Source organism: Morone saxatilis, unplaced genomic scaffold (assembly GCF_004916995.1).
Source record: "Morone saxatilis isolate NCDOM2014 unplaced genomic scaffold, NCSU_SB_2.0 Contig10, whole genome shotgun sequence".
Classification (NCBI taxonomy): Eukaryota; Metazoa; Chordata; class Actinopteri; family Moronidae; genus Morone; species Morone saxatilis.
This window is the reverse complement of record NW_023339652.1, coordinates 17545962-17565638: the sequence shown is the minus strand read 5'-3', so window position 1 is coordinate 17565638 and position 19677 is coordinate 17545962. Positions and strand designations below refer to the sequence as shown.

The 19677-nt window shown below is 42.4% G+C and overlaps 3 protein-coding genes across 3 annotated transcripts in view; 2 read left to right on the top strand and 1 right to left on the bottom strand.

The window, feature by feature from the left end:
- aldh1l2 (aldehyde dehydrogenase 1 family, member L2) overlaps positions 1-8751 on the top strand; it is a gene marked incomplete in the record, with an annotated part of 18207 nt that extends 9456 nt beyond the window's left edge. The window contains 13 exon segments of the mRNA XM_035673228.1: positions 643-762; positions 893-1020; positions 1316-1466; positions 1554-1624; positions 1746-1851; positions 1999-2086; positions 3117-3210; positions 3301-3400; positions 4039-4137; positions 4415-4580; positions 5712-5817; positions 5920-6119; positions 6277-8751. Of these exon segments, the coding sequence (XP_035529121.1) occupies positions 643-762; positions 893-1020; positions 1316-1466; positions 1554-1624; positions 1746-1851; positions 1999-2086; positions 3117-3210; positions 3301-3400; positions 4039-4137; positions 4415-4580; positions 5712-5817; positions 5920-6119; positions 6277-6332 (1485 nt within the window).
- A 236-nt stretch (positions 8752-8987) lies between these two features.
- cunh12orf45 (chromosome unknown C12orf45 homolog) lies at positions 8988-11978 on the bottom strand. Its single transcript, XM_035673239.1, has 4 exons — positions 11830-11978; positions 10761-10835; positions 10512-10645; positions 8988-10367 (listed from the first exon to the last, which is right to left on the bottom strand). Exons 1-4 carry the CDS (start codon positions 11888-11890, stop codon positions 10188-10190), a joined length of 450 nt encoding a protein of 149 aa, XP_035529132.1. The 5' UTR covers positions 11891-11978; the 3' UTR covers positions 8988-10187.
- A 674-nt stretch (positions 11979-12652) lies between these two features.
- slc41a2b (solute carrier family 41 member 2b) overlaps positions 12653-19677 on the top strand; it is a 51298-nt gene continuing 44273 nt past the window's right edge. Inside the window, exons 1-3 of the mRNA XM_035674953.1 lie at positions 12653-12791; positions 13640-14235; positions 16045-16152. Coding sequence (XP_035530846.1) covers positions 13690-14235; positions 16045-16152 — 654 coding nt within the window. The 5' untranslated portion in view covers positions 12653-12791; positions 13640-13689. The remainder of the gene's footprint in view (positions 12792-13639; positions 14236-16044; positions 16153-19677) is intronic.

Genomic DNA, 19677 nt, shown 5'->3' with positions numbered 1-19677 from the left:
TGAAATAAACCCTTAAATCACAGAAATAGATGCGCATATTCGTGAAAAGGGCTGCAATGGCCGCAACGTAAACTAACATTAATCCTTAGGGACAAGTGCACCCGTCGCAGTAAGTTCACTAACAGTGCTTGTTTTTTTCCACTGACAGGATCAGATTGTTATTCTAAGTGTCTGACAACATTATGGAAAGGATCTCTACAGAGATAGACCTTTTGTTTAACCAGAAACAGCTGGAATATCACTATCACTCTCCACCAGACTCGATAGACAAAAACGATCATTTTACCTTGCATATCACTGGAACATAGTAGCTTCATTCAAAGTGGACCGAAACAAAATAAAAGTCACTAATCCAACAATCACCAACTCTGCTTTGGTTGGAATAAATCCATAATTCACTCCTGTAGATGAGACAAACAGCAGTTTCAGTTGCTTTGCTCAGTTGTACACGGAGCAGACTGGCTATGTAAACAAACCACAGAGAGGCTGCTCAGGACACCATGACTCCACTATATCTTTACATAGCAAATTGTTCGATATTTTATCTTTCATCGCACATTATATTCTATAAGATATACACAAATGTAGGTGTTTGTGGTTTGTTGATTTGTGTAACTACTGTTACTGCTGTTTTGTACCCAGGCAACCAAAGACGTGAACAACATGACATTGAAAATGCCATACCAGTGTTTCATCAACGGCCAGTTTGAGGATGCAGAAGACGGCAAGAGCTACCACACCATCAACCCCACTGATGGATCAGTGAGTCCCATGAACATATGAATCCACACACACACACACACACACACACACACACACAAACAGACACAAGGTTCTTGTTTTAGGTGCACTTAATTATTGGGCCGTGTGTGACCATTCTATTCTTAACCAGGTGATCTGTAAGGTTTCCTACGCCTCAGTCGGGGACGTGGACCGAGCGGTGGCAGCTGCCAAAGAGGCGTACGATAACGGACCCTGGGGCAGGATGAACCCTAGAGACAGAGGAAGTCTGCTTTACAAGTGAGTGGCTCCACCTGGAGGACGACAGAAGGATTACATGATCAGAAAGACGCTCCAGATTTAGTCTAGACAGTCCAGATTCCCAAGGGTAGAAACACAACTACAAAATAACCACTACAGCACAAAGGTCTGCTCTGTACATTATATGGCCTTTGCTCTCTTTTTAGATGGAAAAAATTAGGAGCTTGCTTACCAAAAAAAATACTCTTTAACAGCTGGATGACTATAGTATTACATGTAGATGCATTTTGTCTCATTTTAAAGCACTCCGTCCCCTCTGACCTCCTCCCTTCAGGCTTGCAGACCTGATGGAGGAACACCAGGAGGAGCTGGCCACCATCGAGTCCATCGACTCGGGGGCTGTGTACACGCTGGCCCTGAAGACGCACGTAGGCATGTCCATCCAGACCTTCAGATACTTTGCCGGCTGGTGTGACAAGATCCAGGTAGACTAACGTTCAGGCACACAAACCACAGTCTCATAAAGGTTCCACACTGATTACACCAGAGGCACACGCGGTTGTTTGTTGCAGGGCAAGACGATCCCCATCAACCAAGCCCGGCCCAACCGCAACCTGACCTTCACCAAGAGAGAACCTCTGGGGTACCAGCTCTGGATTTACTAAATGTTTCTTATAATCATTGAGCTACTCATCCACATGCATATTTAATACGTTGTCCCATAAATATGTCCACCTGTTCATACGGTGCTTTTTGTGCTGCAGTGTGTGTGCCATAGTCATTCCATGGAACTACCCTCTCATGATGTTGGCGTGGAAGAGCGCAGCCTGCCTCGCAGCTGGAAACACACTCGTTCTTAAACCCGCACAGGTGAGTACACCATACACACACTCTCACTGAGAATAAAGGCATCCACACAGAGTATGTGAAGAACTGTGACGGGGGTGTTTCTTTAGCTGAATGGACCCAGTGTCAGTGAGTAGTTCACATTTGATACGCCGTTTCCAATATTTACAGGTCACTCCGTTGACGGCGCTGAAGTTTGCTGAGCTGTCAGTGAAAGCTGGCATTCCAAAAGGAGTTATAAACATTTTGCCGGGCTCAGGTAACGAACACAAATATAAGATCCACATAGGCTCAAAAATGAAGCCTTTCCTTACCGCTTGTGATTTCTGTTCTTGATGTCATAAGGGCAAGGAAACATATCAATTAGAAATCACACAAACAAAATATGGCTGATTGTATTCTAGGCTAGCGGTTTTGAACCTGAGATTCGGGGTCCTCCAGGGGTTCTTAAGGGAGTTCTAGGGGGTCCCCAGAAAAATTGGTTAATATTTCAATTTGACAATCAGTATAGACAGTTAGAGAATAACCAAATCTTATCAGACGGGGATTCCTTAGACTATATCTTTGTTAAATACGGGTCCACAGCCTAATGTGTATCAATTTGGGGGTCCTTGATGCCAACATCAATTGCTCGTTAATATAATAGTAGGTCTACTTGCAACCCCTCGTCTATAATTTGTGAGCAGTTCACTCAAAGAGTGATGTTCCCTCCTCAGTCTGTAATTTTAATTATTTAGAGGCTTAGAGCCACTGCAGGGGGGCATGGATAACTAGAGGTAAAATATTGAGTGAAATGAAGTTGAATAAATATGATTTATGTCGAGAAAATTATTAGTTGTTTACCCTATCATTATTAATGAGTTATGATATATAGACTAGTTTATCTTGACTCAATCTCACACACACCGTCCTGCTGCCACAAATACTAACTGGAGCACCAAATGTGGATTAGTCCGCCACTGAAAATAGTCCTCAACAAATGCACCATAGCCTTTTTTTACAAATGAAACTATGTATTTGTGAGTTGTTTTAAAAGATTTCAAAGTACTGAAGAACAGACTAACATATTGTTGGTTTAGGTTTTTTTATGGGATGTATTGATAATAGGAAAATATACAGTAACACCAGCCAACCTTTTTACACCTTACACTGTGTTCTCTTTCTGTGAAACTTCATTTAACTCTATAAACATAAATTATGGGTTGGCATAGACAGAAAAGCTCCAAACATGGCTGCCAGTTAGTTTCCTCGACCCATAATCCACCTTCCCAACCTGTTCTCTCCCGCAGGTGGCATGGTGGGACAGCGTTTGTCCGACCACCCAGACATCCGCAAGCTGGGCTTCACTGGCTCCACACCTATCGGCAAACAGATCATGAAGAGGTATGACCTGACAAACCTAATAGCTCATTGGTTGACATAACTGTCAGGTGAAACTTGACGTCGTGTTTCCCCTGTGATTTCCTGTTGCAGCTGTGCCGTCAGTAACCTGAAGAAGGTTTCTCTGGAGCTTGGAGGGAAGTCGCCTCTCATCATCTTCAGTGACTGCGACATGGACAAGGCTGTTCGCATGGTGAGAGACTCAGTGGGAGAGAGGGAGGTTATTGTCTTAGGGCGGGAGCATGCTGGAAGATTAATAGGCTGCTTTTACACAATGATAGTGCTGATGCAATTAGTCAGTGAATGCATTTTTCAGTTCAATTCCCGCCTTAATTTTGACTCTAGTAATGTGTTACTTATTAAACAACAGTGCCAAACATTCGGTGCTTCAGTTTCTCAAATATAAGGATTTGCTTTTTCAAACAAAGCCACACATTTGATGACGTAACTTTGGCTTCAGGAAAATTTTGGGAGTAATTTTTCACTATTTTCTGACATTTTATAGACTAATGGATTTAAAAAAAAAATCCGCACATTAACCAAAAATGAAGGTAATCACTAGTTGCAGCCCTACACCATATCTGCAGGCTGAATATCATGGCAGATATTTGGAGCTGCGTATGGAGAAAAAACAACATTAGAGTCTAATGAGATTAGAAGTTATAACTATTGTTATTGTTAAAATACTGCATACAATACATTTACTGAAAACTCTCTTTATAGCTGCTCACAATTACATTACAGTGTTATAAACCATTTATTAAAAAAGTATAAATAAACAATCAGAGTCTGTGCTGTTAATTCAGTATGTGTGTGTCTGTGTGTCCACAGGGCATGAGCTCTGTGTATTTCAACAAAGGTGAGAACTGCATTGCTGCTGGACGTCTGTTTGTGGAGGAGTCCATTCATGATGAGTTCATCAGCCGAGTGGTGAGTAAGCCAAAACACTGACACTGCCGTCCTCTGGAGGAATGTAGTACATATTGTACATTAAAGGGATACTTCTGTACAGTTGGGGGACTCATGAGACAGATAAAAAAGAACAGTCCAAATTGGATCAGCAGAGGCAGACCTAACTTTTAGTCCACACTAGCTCATACAGTCCCCTTAATGCAGTTTAATATATGAATTTTAGCAGAAAAAACAAAAACAGCATTATTACGCCTAAAAAAGTCTTGTTTCTATTTCACCATCCTTTCCCTCTAAGGTGGAAGAGATCAAGAAGATGAAAATTGGAGACCCACTAGATCGCTCCACAGACCACGGCCCACAGAATCACAAAGCCCACCTGGACAAGCTGCTGGAGTACTGTGAGGTTGGAATAAAGGAGGGCGCTACGCTGGTGTACGGAGGCAAACAGGTGGACAGGCCAGGTAGAATGCACACTGAGCACAGTACAATGTGTGTAGCTGAAGGGACTCATTTTCAGTCCAGTCAGGTCAGATTTACACACAGAATACAGGAGGGGAGGAGGAACAAGTGTCGTAAAAGTAACTACATCACAAACTTGGTGCCAGACTGTATTTATGTGTGTGTTTAGGAGTGGTGGGTTTTAGCAGTATTTAATGTGGTGTGTCTGGCTTGGAATTGCATCAACAATCTTTTAAATCAGACATTTTACAAGCATTACATGCAGCTTTTACTTTAGACGTTAGTCATGATAAGCTTCAATATCTACAGAAGATATACATTTTTTCCTATTAATACAATCATTTAGTCAATGAGCATCAAATGCTAATGCTATGAAACAGAGGAGAGCTAGCACTTCACAAATTCTACAATTAGCATGGTTAGCTATGTAAAATAAAAAAATACAACTTTAAAATAAGATTTATTAACATATATATATAATAGGTTTTTATGTTTGTGAACAAAACGTCAGGCTAATCTTTTCAACTACAGCTGTGAACAATTTTTTCTGTGTCCGCCCGCCCAAGGACCTAGCTTATTCTCCCAGGGAGAAAGTTTTTCAGGTATAAAGATACACAATAAAACTCTTTCACTCTCCACAAACTACACAGTGTATCTTTATGAAAGATTTTTACCGGTGTATAAGCTCCACGCTAATATTTTGGACAGGCGTTACCTTTCGGTTCCGAGTTCTGTGGCTAGTAAAGCCACTAAGCTAGCTAGCAAGCAGAAATTCTGATTCACACATGGTCTAAGTCAGCAACAAAAAATAAAATAGGTGTTATCGTTACCAAAATTAATCTGAAATATTGTGGATTTGTGACTATTATTCTGGTGAGTCTTCACTTTTTTATACAACTTCAACTTGCTGAACAATAGCTTTGCAAGGTGCTAAACATTAGCCACCATTCAGCCTGAAAAAGAAAAAGAGGTTAGCTTACATCATTTATCAGTATGATAATTGATTCATTTTCTGTGGATTTACTCTCACTTTCTCACACACTTTGTCTTATTTATAGTCTTGTCTGTAGAAGCTTTAGCATCATTGCTAGCCTTAGTCATCAATCATCATCAATATGGCAATTTTCCCTCAGGTTATTTCATGGAGCCCACTGTGTTCACTGATGTGGAGGACCACATGTTCATCGCCAAAGAGGAGTCCTTCGGCCCCGTCATGGTGGTGTCCAAATTCAAAAATGGGTAAGTCGTCAAAAAAAGTATGTAAAGCTGGGGTTGTCGCAGTGCTGTTGTGCAATTTAAGTCTCCAACCGGTGTCCTCTGTCCTCTTGCTCCGCACCGCAGCGATGTGGAAGGAGTGCTGCACAGAGCCAATGACACAGAGTACGGCCTGGCCTCGGGCGTGTTCACCTGCGACATCAACAAGGCCATGTATGTGAGCGAGCGGCTGGAGGCTGGAACCGTATTCATCAACACCTACAATAAGACCGACGTGGCCTCACCTTTCGGAGGCTTCAAACAGTCCGGCTTCGGCAAAGACCTCGGTGAGTAGAGACACGGAGTTGACGCGAAGGACATGACATAGATTGGTCTTTTGGCAGAAAATACCTTTGTCGCTTGCCACCTTCTTCCTCAGTTACCCAGAAAGCTTTGACCAGTGAATATTGAATGACACTGTTTCGTTCTCGGTCTTGTCCACAGGAGAAGACGCTCTCATGGAATACCTCAAGACCAAAGCGGTGACTGTGGAGTACTGAGGTTCTCCTAACAGACTCTGACCCACGACTGAATAGGAAGGGACTCGTCTGTCCGCTTCGGTCAAACGTCCAGCTTCATTCAGCATTGCTTATGGACAGTGTGTGTATGAGTGTGTGTACTGTACGAATGAGAGGAGAGCTTTGTTGTTCGTCTCAGCGTGGACAACGTGCCTGTCTTTTCTTGGCTTTCTATGTAAAAATTCACATCACGGAGAAGAGACCGCCCCTGAGTTGGACTCCCGAGCAGGGTCTGACTGTATTTCAGCAAGGTTTCAGTTCCATCAAAGTGTGTTTTATGTTAAAACACACTCACCATTTTCAACCTGAAACCTGTTTACCCGTCATTTAGCAATCATGTCAATCAATTCTCTTCAAAATTTGAAAATCATCTGATGTCAAGCCTTTCTAATTCACTTGTAATGCTGCCTTCACCATTCCTTCAATACCTCTTTGTTTACTCTGTGGAAGCTTCTGCGCTGTTACATGTCGTAGGCTACTACAACTAGACAACGCTCTTCGTTTATGGATTATGGATTTATGGATTTATAGATAAACTCGTGTACATGAATGTGAATGTTGAAGCTTATGTTTGAGTTTTAGAGTAGCCAGTGCCCTGCCTGACAGGACTCAACTGGAGAGCTGCAACTCGATGGTAAAGTCAATTGACCCTAGCTTAGTCCCACCCCTTGTTCTTCTGTGCTCCAATAACAGTGGAGCAAGCCTCGGCCAGGTTTCTCCTTATATGTACTTACAGTAGATATGCTATGCTAGGCTATGTGCAACAAAGCCTAGCATAGCATATCCAAGTACAGGAAAGGAGAAAGTTGACAAGAGTTTTGACCATGGCTTGTGCAACTTTTATTAGAGCACAGATCAAAAAGGGGGCGGGACTCAGGGGGGTCAGTTGGTGATGATGGGAAAACAGGATTCAGGTGGAAAAGTCTTTGAAAAGAGTTGCATTTGATCCACATAAAATCAGTTTGAGAAAATAATCTTTACTCAAGGCGTACTTAACAGTGTTTTTTTCAAATCTTTCAACCACATATCACAGGTTTCCCCGGCAGATGACCATGTGATGTGGTCAAAAGTTGGGGAAAAAGCAAAGAACGTCAACCTTGAGTTGACGAGTAGGCTGAAAACCAGTGTTTCTCTGCCCCCTCTGTCTGAAAGTTCCAACTCTGTTTCATAATCACATTCTGGGCGTAATCAGAAGTGTGTACCTGCTCCTTTACCCACACCCTACAGTGATGTCACGGTGTACTGACACACACTGGAGTACACTTTGATATCAATTCAGCAAGGGGATAAGTTAAACCATAAGAGGTGAGCGGCAAAAAGATGTCAGGGCGTTTTCCTCTATAATATTTTATCAGACAACTATTTTGAAGGTCAAGCATTAACTTTCATACTTACATGAAAATTGGTTGCAGGGAAAGAAGGGAGTTTTATTCTTATTGATTGAAGTCTTAATGAGGACTGACTTTACGACAGCCAAATGCAGTTGGAAGAGAACCATACTTTAGAATGATTTCCTACTTTGTAGGTAGACTGGACTTTTCTTTCAGTACACTATACAAATCATCTTTCAGACACATTAGACAGAGTCACTTTTATATTTTATTTTTAAATTATAATTTTTTTGTGAACACAGCTATGACAACTGTTATTTGAGATTCAGCTGCTTCGTAGCATCACATTCACAAGCTATGTGGTAAGGAAGTCCACGTATGACGACCATTCTGCAATGTTTTATTATGAGTAGTAACGGCAGTTTAGTTGTTTCTCACATAATAATGATTACTAGACAGCTGGCTCTCAAATCTCAGATCAGAGCATCTTACAATGTTACAACAAAGCACTTAATGTTCAAAGCTTAGCACTTAGCCAGTGTGACTTTGACGGACTATAGTAAAAGAAATAGTTAATTGTGATTGATTAAATGTCTCAGGCTTGACCTTCATTTCTATTCTGAACTGAGTCCGAATTCGATGGATTTTGACAGGGATCTGAAAGAGGCTTTTTCACACTAACAGTATTTAGTTGTCACTAAGTCAAGCTACGTTGAGCCATTTTTATTTAATCTCCAGCATACCCACTCTGGTTGTTTACATCATGTCCTTGAAGCTGTCTGTTCCCACATAACTGTACACATTCACTCTCTTCCCTTTGTCAAATTGGACATTTTTGTAAATATTTTTTAACAAAAGAGGGAAAAAGGACTATTTGATATATTTTTGTCAGACAGAGGAAGACTATGTTATAACACTATATTATATTCGGTAAAGACACACCAGCTAGATGTTTTTCTGCATTTCTCACCCATTGTGGAAAAGGTGAGAGCTGCCCCTCAGTGAACTGTATGTCTTCAGCTAGTAATGTCATACAATGGAAAATAAACTTTGATTTGAACTTTGTTGTATACTGCTGCTGTTCTGCATATTCTGTAACCTCGCTACCTCTGTAACAGAGCTACCAAGATTTTACACACTGGACCTTTAAGAATATGTTGAATACTTTTTATACATTGTGTCATCTTCCTTTTTAAAAAAAGGATGTTCAGAGGGGGGTGTACTTGTTTATGCTGTATGTGTTACATATATAGATATGTTATGATTTCAGATGTGAATGTGTGGGTTAATGAGAAGCCAGCACCTGTTAGCGTAATCATATATTTTAATTTGATATTCATAAAAATGATTTCAATACCTACATGTGACAAAATGGTGCCAAAGTCAGTTCACTTAAAGAACCAATCCAAATATACAGTAGTTACAACAGTATGAGTAAAATAGAAAACTGGATCTGACCAATCACAGCAACTGAACCAGAGAACATGGTAATACATTATGGTAATTTGAAAGAATCAACGTGATTATAATCATAAGCTAGCTAACATGTTAGCCTGAATGAATACTAATTTGGATGTAGCAGTATGTGTACAGAGGCTTTATTTTATTCTTTTCCAGTGCCCCATCTTCCTCTTAAAAAACACAACTGAGCTGCATGAAAGCACAAATACTTTATAGTCTAAACTAAAGTAAGAACGTACGGAAGCCCAGAATGGCCCTGTTGGTATTCATTTTCCTACTGACCACAATGAGCCAGCAGCCAGGAAAAAGTGCCTGAAGAGAATCTTTGAGCTCCTTTAATAAATCTCAATCTTGTCTTGATACATTTTGTCAGCACTGCATCACACTGTCAGGAAATGAACAGCTTAAATTAACTCTCAGGTGTACATTCTGCTAACAACTGTTTTCAGTTCAGTTATGAATCCTCCCGACAGTCCTGACAGTGATCTTGAAGGCTGAAATCAGCTGGGATCAAATGAACCCGACACTCATTTTCCAGTTCTGCATAATTATCGTGTGATCTCGGAAAAACAAAAGTCATTTTCATGTTACAAAATATCTTGTTATCTCGAGAAATCGGCCTTTTGTTTTCTCGAAATAATGAGATAAATTAACCCTTAAAAAAACAGCTGCAAGCATGGCCAGTCTCGGCTTCCGTAAGAATGTGTACAAGCTCATGAAAACCAAAAGCAAGGTGATCCACAGTGTTACACCCAGACACATCATGCACAATGAAGGTCACAGCTGATTGCCAGACTGGATGACGGCATCACAGTATCTGTTCCGGCTCCAAAGGCACACGTACAAAATAATATTTACTGCTGTTCCCATAGGGATGAGTAAGATCTGCATCTCCCCACGCATCTTTCTTTTCACCGTCTCTGAAGTAGGCTAAAATCCCTTCCAACCTGAAGCAGGGGTTTTTTTAATTGGTCAGTTTGTCCCGCATCACCTCAGAGGGCAAAGAAACTCAACACGCAGCCAAAAGTCTGCGTGGCCAACTTTTCTACTCTTTCTGTTGGTCGACAACCTGGATGTTGGCTTTCTTCTTGCCTTTGTCTCCAGGTAGTTTGAGGTTCTGCGCCGTGAGCTCGCTCTCCTCGGCAGAGTCTGATTCCTCCTCAGAGTCCGACGTCTCCTCTTCATCCTCAGAGTCCGAACCGCTGAGTTCCACCAGCGCGACGTCCTGAGGATCACGTGACTCCATCAATTCACACAACAAATAAAGTCAAAAACAACTACAAGGGGCCTTTTAAATGTACGTCTGGGGTTTTCTAGTTCACCAGAGGGGGGCAGGAAAGCTTACATTCACCAGCATGCCGACACTCACCATCTCTATGACCCTCTCCGCCTCCTCCACGCTCTCTATGTCAAAGCATCCAGCAGGAGCTTCCTCCATCTGTCGCTTCAGCTTCTCGTTGGCCTCGGCCATCTGAGGCAGGAAGCTCTGCAGCCGCTCCAACACTGACGCACAGCAAAACACACACAATCACATCTCTGATTCATCCTTCACCGCAAATAAATCATATAAAAGAACTGAATAGCAAGACAGCACGCAGGAAGGGATGTTCGGTCTCACCGCTGCTTCTCGGGAGCCGCTCTGTCTGCAGGGAGCTGCCAGCCTTTGGCTTAAGGAGGAGCTTCTCTCTGAGGCCTAGCAGCACGACAAACAAGCTTACAGTGAGTTTTACTGTACAATACCTGATTCATACAGTGAAGAGGATCAAATCAAAGTGTTGAGAAAGGCAGCATTAAGTCACAATAAAGTGACAGGTCCTCCTTATCACACAGTCTTCCAACCAGGTTTACAGCTGTGCTAATGTTGAGTGGTGTAGAAGAGACTGAGATGCACCGATTCCAGGAAATTCTGGGCCAGTACCTATTCATGTTTTTTTCTGTATTAGTTATTCACTCTTTTGTGCCAGGGAAACAAAGAAATCTACAGAGATAAGTGTCTCTGCCCTGTCCCAGCTCAGTCCGTTTCTCTTGTCGTCCACAGTGTGAGACGCAGACACTCACTGTCTGCTCAATCGAGTATTTTAAGTATTTGCTCGCGATGTGTGCCTGTGCCAGACATCAGTGACATTTTCCTTTAAATGCAAAGTAACCTGAACTCTGCAACTGTCCAATTAGAGCTGTGTGATAATATTATTGAGTTTTTCAGCTAAATCTAAAACCAGTTTATATAGTGTTGTATCATGTGTTCACTCTATATATGAATTATTATGAGCTAACTGTGAACATATTAAGAATTATAAAACATAACAATGGAAGACATTCCATTGCTTTTAAGATCAATTCGATCATTTCAGGCGTTATTTTATTTTCATGTTGACACCAGGACATATCCGTAGTAATATCCTGATGATGATATTACCCATATTCCCTAGCCCTATGTCTAACTAAGGGTTATAAAACGTTGCAAGCCATAACAATGCCTGTATAAAATTATGCTTATATTTTTTGTTAGACAAGAGAAATGTTGTACCTGAAGAACATGTGGTTATAACTGCCGTCTTTCAATTAGAGCTTACACAGGCTAACTTACTAACGTTAACTAGCTAACTTTCAGCTAAACACAGCCCTTTAACATTCTTCTTCTCCGCATTTTATTCCTACATTTTAACTGCTAATAAAGTGAGTCAAACCTCCTCCGTTTCCACATGACAGCAAAGCCTGTGAACTCGTCTTCGTGATGTTTAATTCCATGTTAGACGCGATGCCGTTATGTTTTCAACATGTGTGTTACAAGTGAGACCAACTTCCGGGACAAAGGGTAAGAAATTAAATATCTAATCTATGATATATACAGCGCCCTCTGGTGTTTGGGAAGAACTCACGAAATTAGACTGCGAAGTTGGCTGTAAAAACTACACCGACCGCACAAATGCAACGATTATGAACTCTAATAAACAAGCAGACCATAAAAGCATCGTTAAAATTTAGCACTTTTACTGAAAATATCGGTAAATGTAATAAATGTATGAGCTTTATGGACAACTACTTAAGCACGGTGTACTCTGCGATTGCGCACTACAATCAAAATATCTGTGTGGCACTTCTTGTTCTGACCTGAGAGCCTGTAGTTTAGCGAGAGGTCTCACTCTGACATGATTTTACAATACAATACAATTTTGAATACAATTCAACGAGAATCTTGTACATCATTTATTTCTTTTTGTCTGTTGAAAGCTTGGAACTCATTTAATTTAGTAACAGAGTAATGTTTCAGATAACATTACTATGCATTATGCATTAGCGCCGAGAAAATAAGTGAATAAAATCAGGAATGATTAAATACCTAAGGGAAAATCAACCCATTTTGCATGCTGTAACTTTTGTTGTATGGTTTATTTTAACTATGTTGCACAGAAATGAATTCAAAGGAATTAAAATCAAGGCAACTCGTATTTAAAACGTTGATACCCGTGCCTTACTCAGCGCTCATGCACATTACACCCACCATTTTTTTTCAAACTGAGTGGTTCATCGTTCCGACATAGACGAGCTTCGGTGGCACTCTTTGCTCTGACGCGGCTCTCTGGCTGGTTGACTGTCAGGGAAGAAAGCTCGCATCGTCTCTTGGATGGAATGTCTCCGTAGCTGAAAGGTAACATATGAAAAAAGAAATAAAATACTGCGACAAGTAGAATAAGTACTTTGCTATTTTTCTAAATGTCTAGTAGCTAACACTGGCCGCTTTATTCTCCCGGTTAACGCATAAAAAGTAAGCTACCGTGCGTGCTACTGTTTTCATTTCTCCACAGCTAGCTAACATAGCACAGCGTTAGCTAACGTAAACATAAACAAATACCCACAACTAGTCAACAATCTCGTGTTCGGGAAGGTTAGCAGTAAACATGAGCTTGTGATGTAAGAAGGCGACATTGCTACCGTAAAATAAAATGCTCTCAAGTGAGCCTGAGACAGACAGGTGGTATGAAAGGCCTGAATAATGTTCAAGTGCAGATCTAAAGGTGGGCAAACATTATGGACTCCAGACTGAACATCAGCATCAGGATCAACTAAATGTCTTTATAGGAGGGTATAGTTTCTGCTTCCACTAATGGCAGCTGGATAACATAACGATTTTTGTCCCTCCTCTTCACATTGTTTGTTCACATACTAATGATGATGGAGCACTTTGTTTCCTGTTTTGCTTCCTCTTTTACACCAACTTTTAACCAAACTTATCTTATCTCATCTCTCCATCTCCACTGTGAGAGGTGGACACTCGCACGGTGTGCTTATGGGCTGACTTGAGCAGACAATGGCGGTATCTTCATAAGAAGTGACTCATCTGTTCCATCGGTGTAATATCATCCAGGATATTGCTTCGGGCTGTGTCTCCCTGTCCTCCCAGCTATTCTCTCCTCTGACGTTGTCGTGTCAATTTCCGACATGGATGGTGTACCTGAGCCAGTGTAAACCAGTTGTGCTGTGTATCTTTCTTCACAGCTCTCAGACCGAATGACAGGAGATGAGACACTGCGGCCGTAGACCACACCATGAGTATCCAGAGCCTGGGAGGAGCTATAGGGGAGTCCTTGGGCTCTAGCCTGACGGTGCGTATGAGCGGAGCAGGTGGCGGGTGGAGCTCTCTCTCCCTAAAGCCTGTTTCCTCTGGGCGCATTGCCTCTCTGTTCCAGACCATGGTACCCACTGGGTATACCAAGCTACAGGAGGAGCGGCTATCCATGGTGGACCTCGGAGCCAAACCAGAGGCCGGCTCGCTCCAGAATGGCTACAGACAAGAGACGACGCACATAGAAGGCCGGCGGCTCCTGGACCGGGCCTCTCGGTCCTCTGTGACTTTATCGGACTGTGGAGACGGAGGCTACTCTGAAACTGAGCCCATGCTGGCTGAGAGGAGGCTCTCCGGGGAGGAGGCAGACGCGGAGGAGGAGGAGGAGGATGAGGAGGAAGGGCTGGGATCGGATGTGCAGAACATGCCCAAAGAGTCACCACTGGCCATGGCGCTACAGATCTTGTTGCCTTTCCTGCTAGCAGGATTTGGAACTGTATCAGCTGGAATGGTGCTGGATATTGTGCAGGTAAGCTGAGCTACAGTACAATACAACTATTATTCCAACAACCAGCATAGTTGAGAGCTCAAGACAGTGTGGCATTAAAGTCCAGTTTGTTACATTTGGCTGTTATTTTCATAGTTGGGGCAATTGTTTCTATCAGTTCTGATAACGTTGGACTTTGAAAAGTTATTACTGAGATGTGGGAACACGGTGTCATCCTTAGAACAAAGTCTGAAGGCATAAAAACACGAGCAGTCACAGACAATCAGACAGGTTGTAAACAAGACAACAGTTTATTAGTTAAACCACTGGTTCTCAAACTATGGTATGTGTACCACAGAGGAATCTCTGAAAGATATGATTTTTTTTATTAATTTAAAAACATGCTATTATCAAAATACAACAAATATTCACATTATGGAATTTTAAATAAGTTCTTGATGTCTTGTAATATTCCTGTTTCCATATCAGCCTGCTACAGTCTCATACATGCATTATGTCCATGATTAGTTACAAGCTAAATGAGTTGGCAAGATAGTAAGCAGAGGTCAAATGCATGTTTCACAAACAGTTGTGGCTCCAAACAGTAACTATTAGGAAGAGAAGTGTGGATCAACAATAAATAATCTCATTAGGAATTTTAACGTCAGTCATAATGGTGGTACTTGAAGAGCCTGATATTTTTTGAGAAACACTGACATAAACCACTTTATTTGGAGGTAAATACTGAAGGTGAGTGCACTTAAGATGTTGCTCAGGAAAATTGTGTGCACAACCACGTTGACAGTAGGTCAAATTGAAGACAGACAGACTGTTACGGTTTGCCTTTGTTTTCTCTTCCAAATAAATGTGACTAACATCTCTGAAAACAGCTCTGACTTCTTTTTAGTGCCGTTGTATCCCTTGGTGAGATCTTGGCAATTAAAGGCGCCCTGTGAACTTTTCTTGTAAACTAATAAAAGCTGACATTCAACATTTAAACACATTGTGTGAATCACTGAGGCCTAACAAAGGTGTTGTCACCATATTTACTTCCTCATAAAACATTTGCAAAACTGATGAAAAAAATTATTTACATCCATGTTCACAAGCTAGCGGTTTTCCTCTGTGTCTAGCTAGCCAGTGTATCTTATTTATTACTGCCACCTCTAGATGAGTGGAATATTGTGAAGCTATTGGTAGGACTGTATATCACGTCACCCACCCAAGAAAGGGGATGGTGACTAATGTTCGAACCAGGGACATTGCACTTACAGGGACAGCATCTTACAGTTCTTGTCCACCAGGGTGCACCTACTCAAGTTGTAAATTGGAATTATTCCTTTATGTACAGGTGGTCACAAGCTGCTGGTTTTTTTCCCCCCTGTTGTAAACAAACAAAAGTTCTGTTTACAGTCAGTGTTCTCATCTTTGAGGTCTAACAAACACGCTGAATAGCACTACTAGTGGTCAAAAACTCCGCAGGGCGCCTTTAACTTCAGGTCCACTTACTATTGATCCATAAAATATGTCACTTAGTCAGTGGTCCTCAGTTTACCCAATGACAGGGCTCATTAAAGGAACAAGGTTGGGACCCACTGGCTTACATATTACAGTTTTAAACTCTTGACACCTTTATGGAATTACTGGCAGGGTTCCTGACAAGACTGACAAACCGGTACGTTGACGCTGTTAGATTAAATCCGCAGGTTCACATGTGCATATGCAAATCAGGACTTTGCCTTATCGAAATGATAGCGTAGCATTTGAATTTGAATGTCGAATGAGGCTGAGTGACAGTGGAGTCATTAGAGGGGCGGTCATGTTTACATTACTTCCTTGCGTCACCCACAGCACTGGGAGGCATTCCAGTACATCACAGAGATCTTCATCCTGGTTCCTGCTCTGCTCGGCCTCAAGGGAAACCTGGAGATGACTCTGGCCTCAAGGCTGTCAACGGCGGTGAGACACACACACACACACACACACACACACTCGGAAAGACACACTACCAGGGAAGTGTTTTTATGTGCAGAATGAAGCATGAAGGAACAAGCACAGGTTTTTACGCTCTGTTGGAATGAATTTAGGTTCTGTCACTAAAAAGCTTAGGCAGTAAATGTGCAGTGGAAATAAATGAATGCATATATTGTGATGCAAACAGTTAGCTTGCATGACTGAAGAACTGACATCCCATATATCCTGATAATGTAGTTTCAGCCGGCTCCAGATGATCTGAAAGAGCCGCACACACAACAATTCCTGGCTCGGGGTCGTCCATTTTTCTCTCTGTTTAATGACACAACTTGTTGTCGTTGTAATTAGATGACTGCAGTCCAGCGTCATGCCGCATCGACTCAGCTACTGTTTGCCTATTTTCTGCGCTCCAGCCGAGTCAACAGAAAGCTACATCATATTTTGTTTTGGTCCACCTTTAGAAATGTTGGCGTGAAAAATGTCCACCTCATAACGTGTCCTTTCAGACGCTGTGAATGGCACTCTAGATGTGCGATGTCATTGTGTGGGTGTGTTTGTTTGCGTGGAGTCATTTCTTTGTGGTCATGTCTCATCTCCACAGGTTAAGCCTCTCTCTGTGTATAGTTGTTGTTGGTCGTCTCCGTGACATACTGTACAGCCGCTCCAGTCTGTAATTACAGCTTCTCCTCTGTCAGGTGAAATGGAGAAGAAAAGTGAACAGGCTTAGAGCTTTCAGTGGAATGGTGACCTTGTTTGTCAGTGCAGCTTGTCTCCGCCTTCACTGTCCCCTTCTAAGCTCAAGTTATAATTACTTTGGAAAGTTTCAAGCGAGAATTATTTTGGGGCGTCTTGAATGGACTTTGGTGTAAAAGCTTTGCGGATTAGGAATTAGTCGAGGAATTTGCTGATGTAGCGGAGTGAGGGGTGATTTCCTGTAGAGGGTGGTGAGAGAGGCTGCTGCAAACAGGATGGCTGTCGGCAAACAGTCCGATGGCAAATGTATTGCTGCACTTCAGAGCAGAAGATATAAAAATGGGAGAGCAGTGGAAGAAGTAGGTTGCCTGTTAGTGAACCACAAGTGCATACGGTACGTTTGCAGAGTCTAACATCAGGGCTGTGTATTGGCAAGAATGGGGTTACGATTCAATTCAATGTGCTTTGATATATAAATCTAAGCAAAGGTGTCATAGTAGAGCACACATCCAACATCACAGCCCTCAGTTTACAGCAGCTGAGCAGAGAATTGATATTTTCATACAACCCCTGTATCGTGATACGTATCGTTTTGTCAGATTCTTGCCAATACACAGGCCTACTTGATATCCCATAAAACTGCATCACGCTCTCCACAAGCACTTATTCAGCCGAACCTGTCAAAGCTGTCTCAGTGTACGTCTCTGTGTTTGTCTCCACTGCTCAAGCTCTGCAGAGCAGAAGAAGCAGAAGAAGTGACAAGAGCAGAATTCTCTCTTTGTTTAGTTTTTGGCCCTTCCTGTTGGCCCCCGGCTCCCCGCACACAGGCTCCACATTCACAGTGCTGTGTCAACACGGACAGCAGGGCTCAGTGTGAGCTGATATATCCCACAGCGGTGTCCCGAAAAACTATTTGTCTTTGTGTTACTGTTGTTCTCCTCGGGCTTAGTTATGAAACAGACAGTGATTCACAGTGTGGGGAGTTACGCTTTACTGAAACATGTGGCAGAACTCATCTAACGAGCTAGGGGAAATGTTTTGGTTTGCAATGCGTGCAGAAGTTATGGAATGTTGATTGTTTGGCTTTAACTGTATATCTATGAAAAGACTGTATGCATATTTCAAACCATGGCTCACCTCCAGCTTAATATAATTTCTGTGGTAAAGCTGCAGTACACAGGTGAAAAGATGAGTTGAGCAAAGAGACACTCCAGCAGTTTAGTCTCACACTCCCATGAAGCTGGGAGACTTATAAGAGAGATGGGGAACATTTAAGCAGCTGAGGCTGAGATATCCTGACCTTTACCCCCCAGTATGGGACAGAAAGACTAGAGATCCTATGTTTCCCCTAATGCAACCCCATAGTATTTTTCCTTCCCTATGCCCATGTCTTTCAAACTTGATGTCCCCAGTTTGCAATGCAGGGTTTCTGTTTTAAATTGGTAGCCCGACTGAAATGACACTAATGATCGAGGTCACCATGAAAATGAAATGAAAATGAATTTTTGATTATCAGTGAATCTATTTTGAGTACTTTTTAAAGCAAACATTCACTGTTTGTCAACTTCTCCCAATAAGAATATCTGCTAGAAAATAACAGCAGTTAATAAGATTGGTCTAGAGGTAGTTAGAGGTTCAGAGGTATTTCACAAGACCAAACTAAAGCCAAAAAATCCTCAAAACAAACGAGAGCTGCAGGGCTGACAGAGCATCACCAGGGAAGTCTCAGTGGGTTGTAGACTTCAGAAGATCTGACATCAAATATTAAATAAGACAAATTCATTTACAATTCCACTGATTTCACACGTCAAAGTGGATTTAACAGTCAAAGGGAGTTCTACCCAGCCTGTCTCTGCTTGAGCATGGAGACAAATCTTAGTCTGCCTTTCATATTGGGGCTGTGGAGTTTGAAAGATGTGGGGGTCTACCAGTCTGAAGAAAAACATTATCAAGCTGCACTGTTGGAAGTGTAGGATCCAGTGTTTTGGGAGCTTGACTCATGACTCAGGATGTGAAAGACATTTTATTGACCACCACACACTCTTTAATCTGTCTCTTAACTCCCCCAACTGTATGGAAGTGCAACACTAAACAGCTGGAGTAAGGCTACCACTAACAGTCAGCTTTTATTGCCTTTATGATAGAGACAGGGCTGAAGACAGGACCAGGAGAGAGGGGGACAGGAGCCGGGAGAGGACGGCGGGTTGACACGCAGCAAGAGGGCCACATGTTCGGGATCTCGGAACCCGCTGGGGCGGCTTGCAGCAAGGACTCGATGCCGGGTGCCGGGTAGGCCTCCGTCAGAGTGTGTCTGCAGCCAGACAGTCCAGGTAGTTATCAGTATATGACAAAGAACGAATTTAGATGTTGGCACGTAGTGTGTGGTCCTCTAGAGAAGAGTGGTAGCAAGCAGGCTACGACCTTGGAAGGTCGCAAAGAGGGCTCGTGCGAGTAGATAGATGCGAGTCAGGTGGATGAGGAGCATAGAATGATCATACAGTTGTGCGGTTGTTCGTTTTCTTCTTGTCGGCACAGAGTGAAAGGTGTGGGCAAAGATGGGATGCCTGCGCTGCCCAGGTGCGAGAAGTGGAACTGGCTAGGGATGCGAGCTAGGCAAGCCTGGCACTTGGAAGCAGGGTACATACTAGGGACACATACAGTTTGTGCACGGTACTGCCGGAACTAGTTGCCGCTTCTCGGATTACAGCGGATGAAGGACCCAGTGCTGCGCAGTCCGATGTAGCATCTGAATGTAGGTCCAAGATTTTTATCGAATACTTTAGCTTGCACACACAAAGTGATGCAGGATTCAGCGTA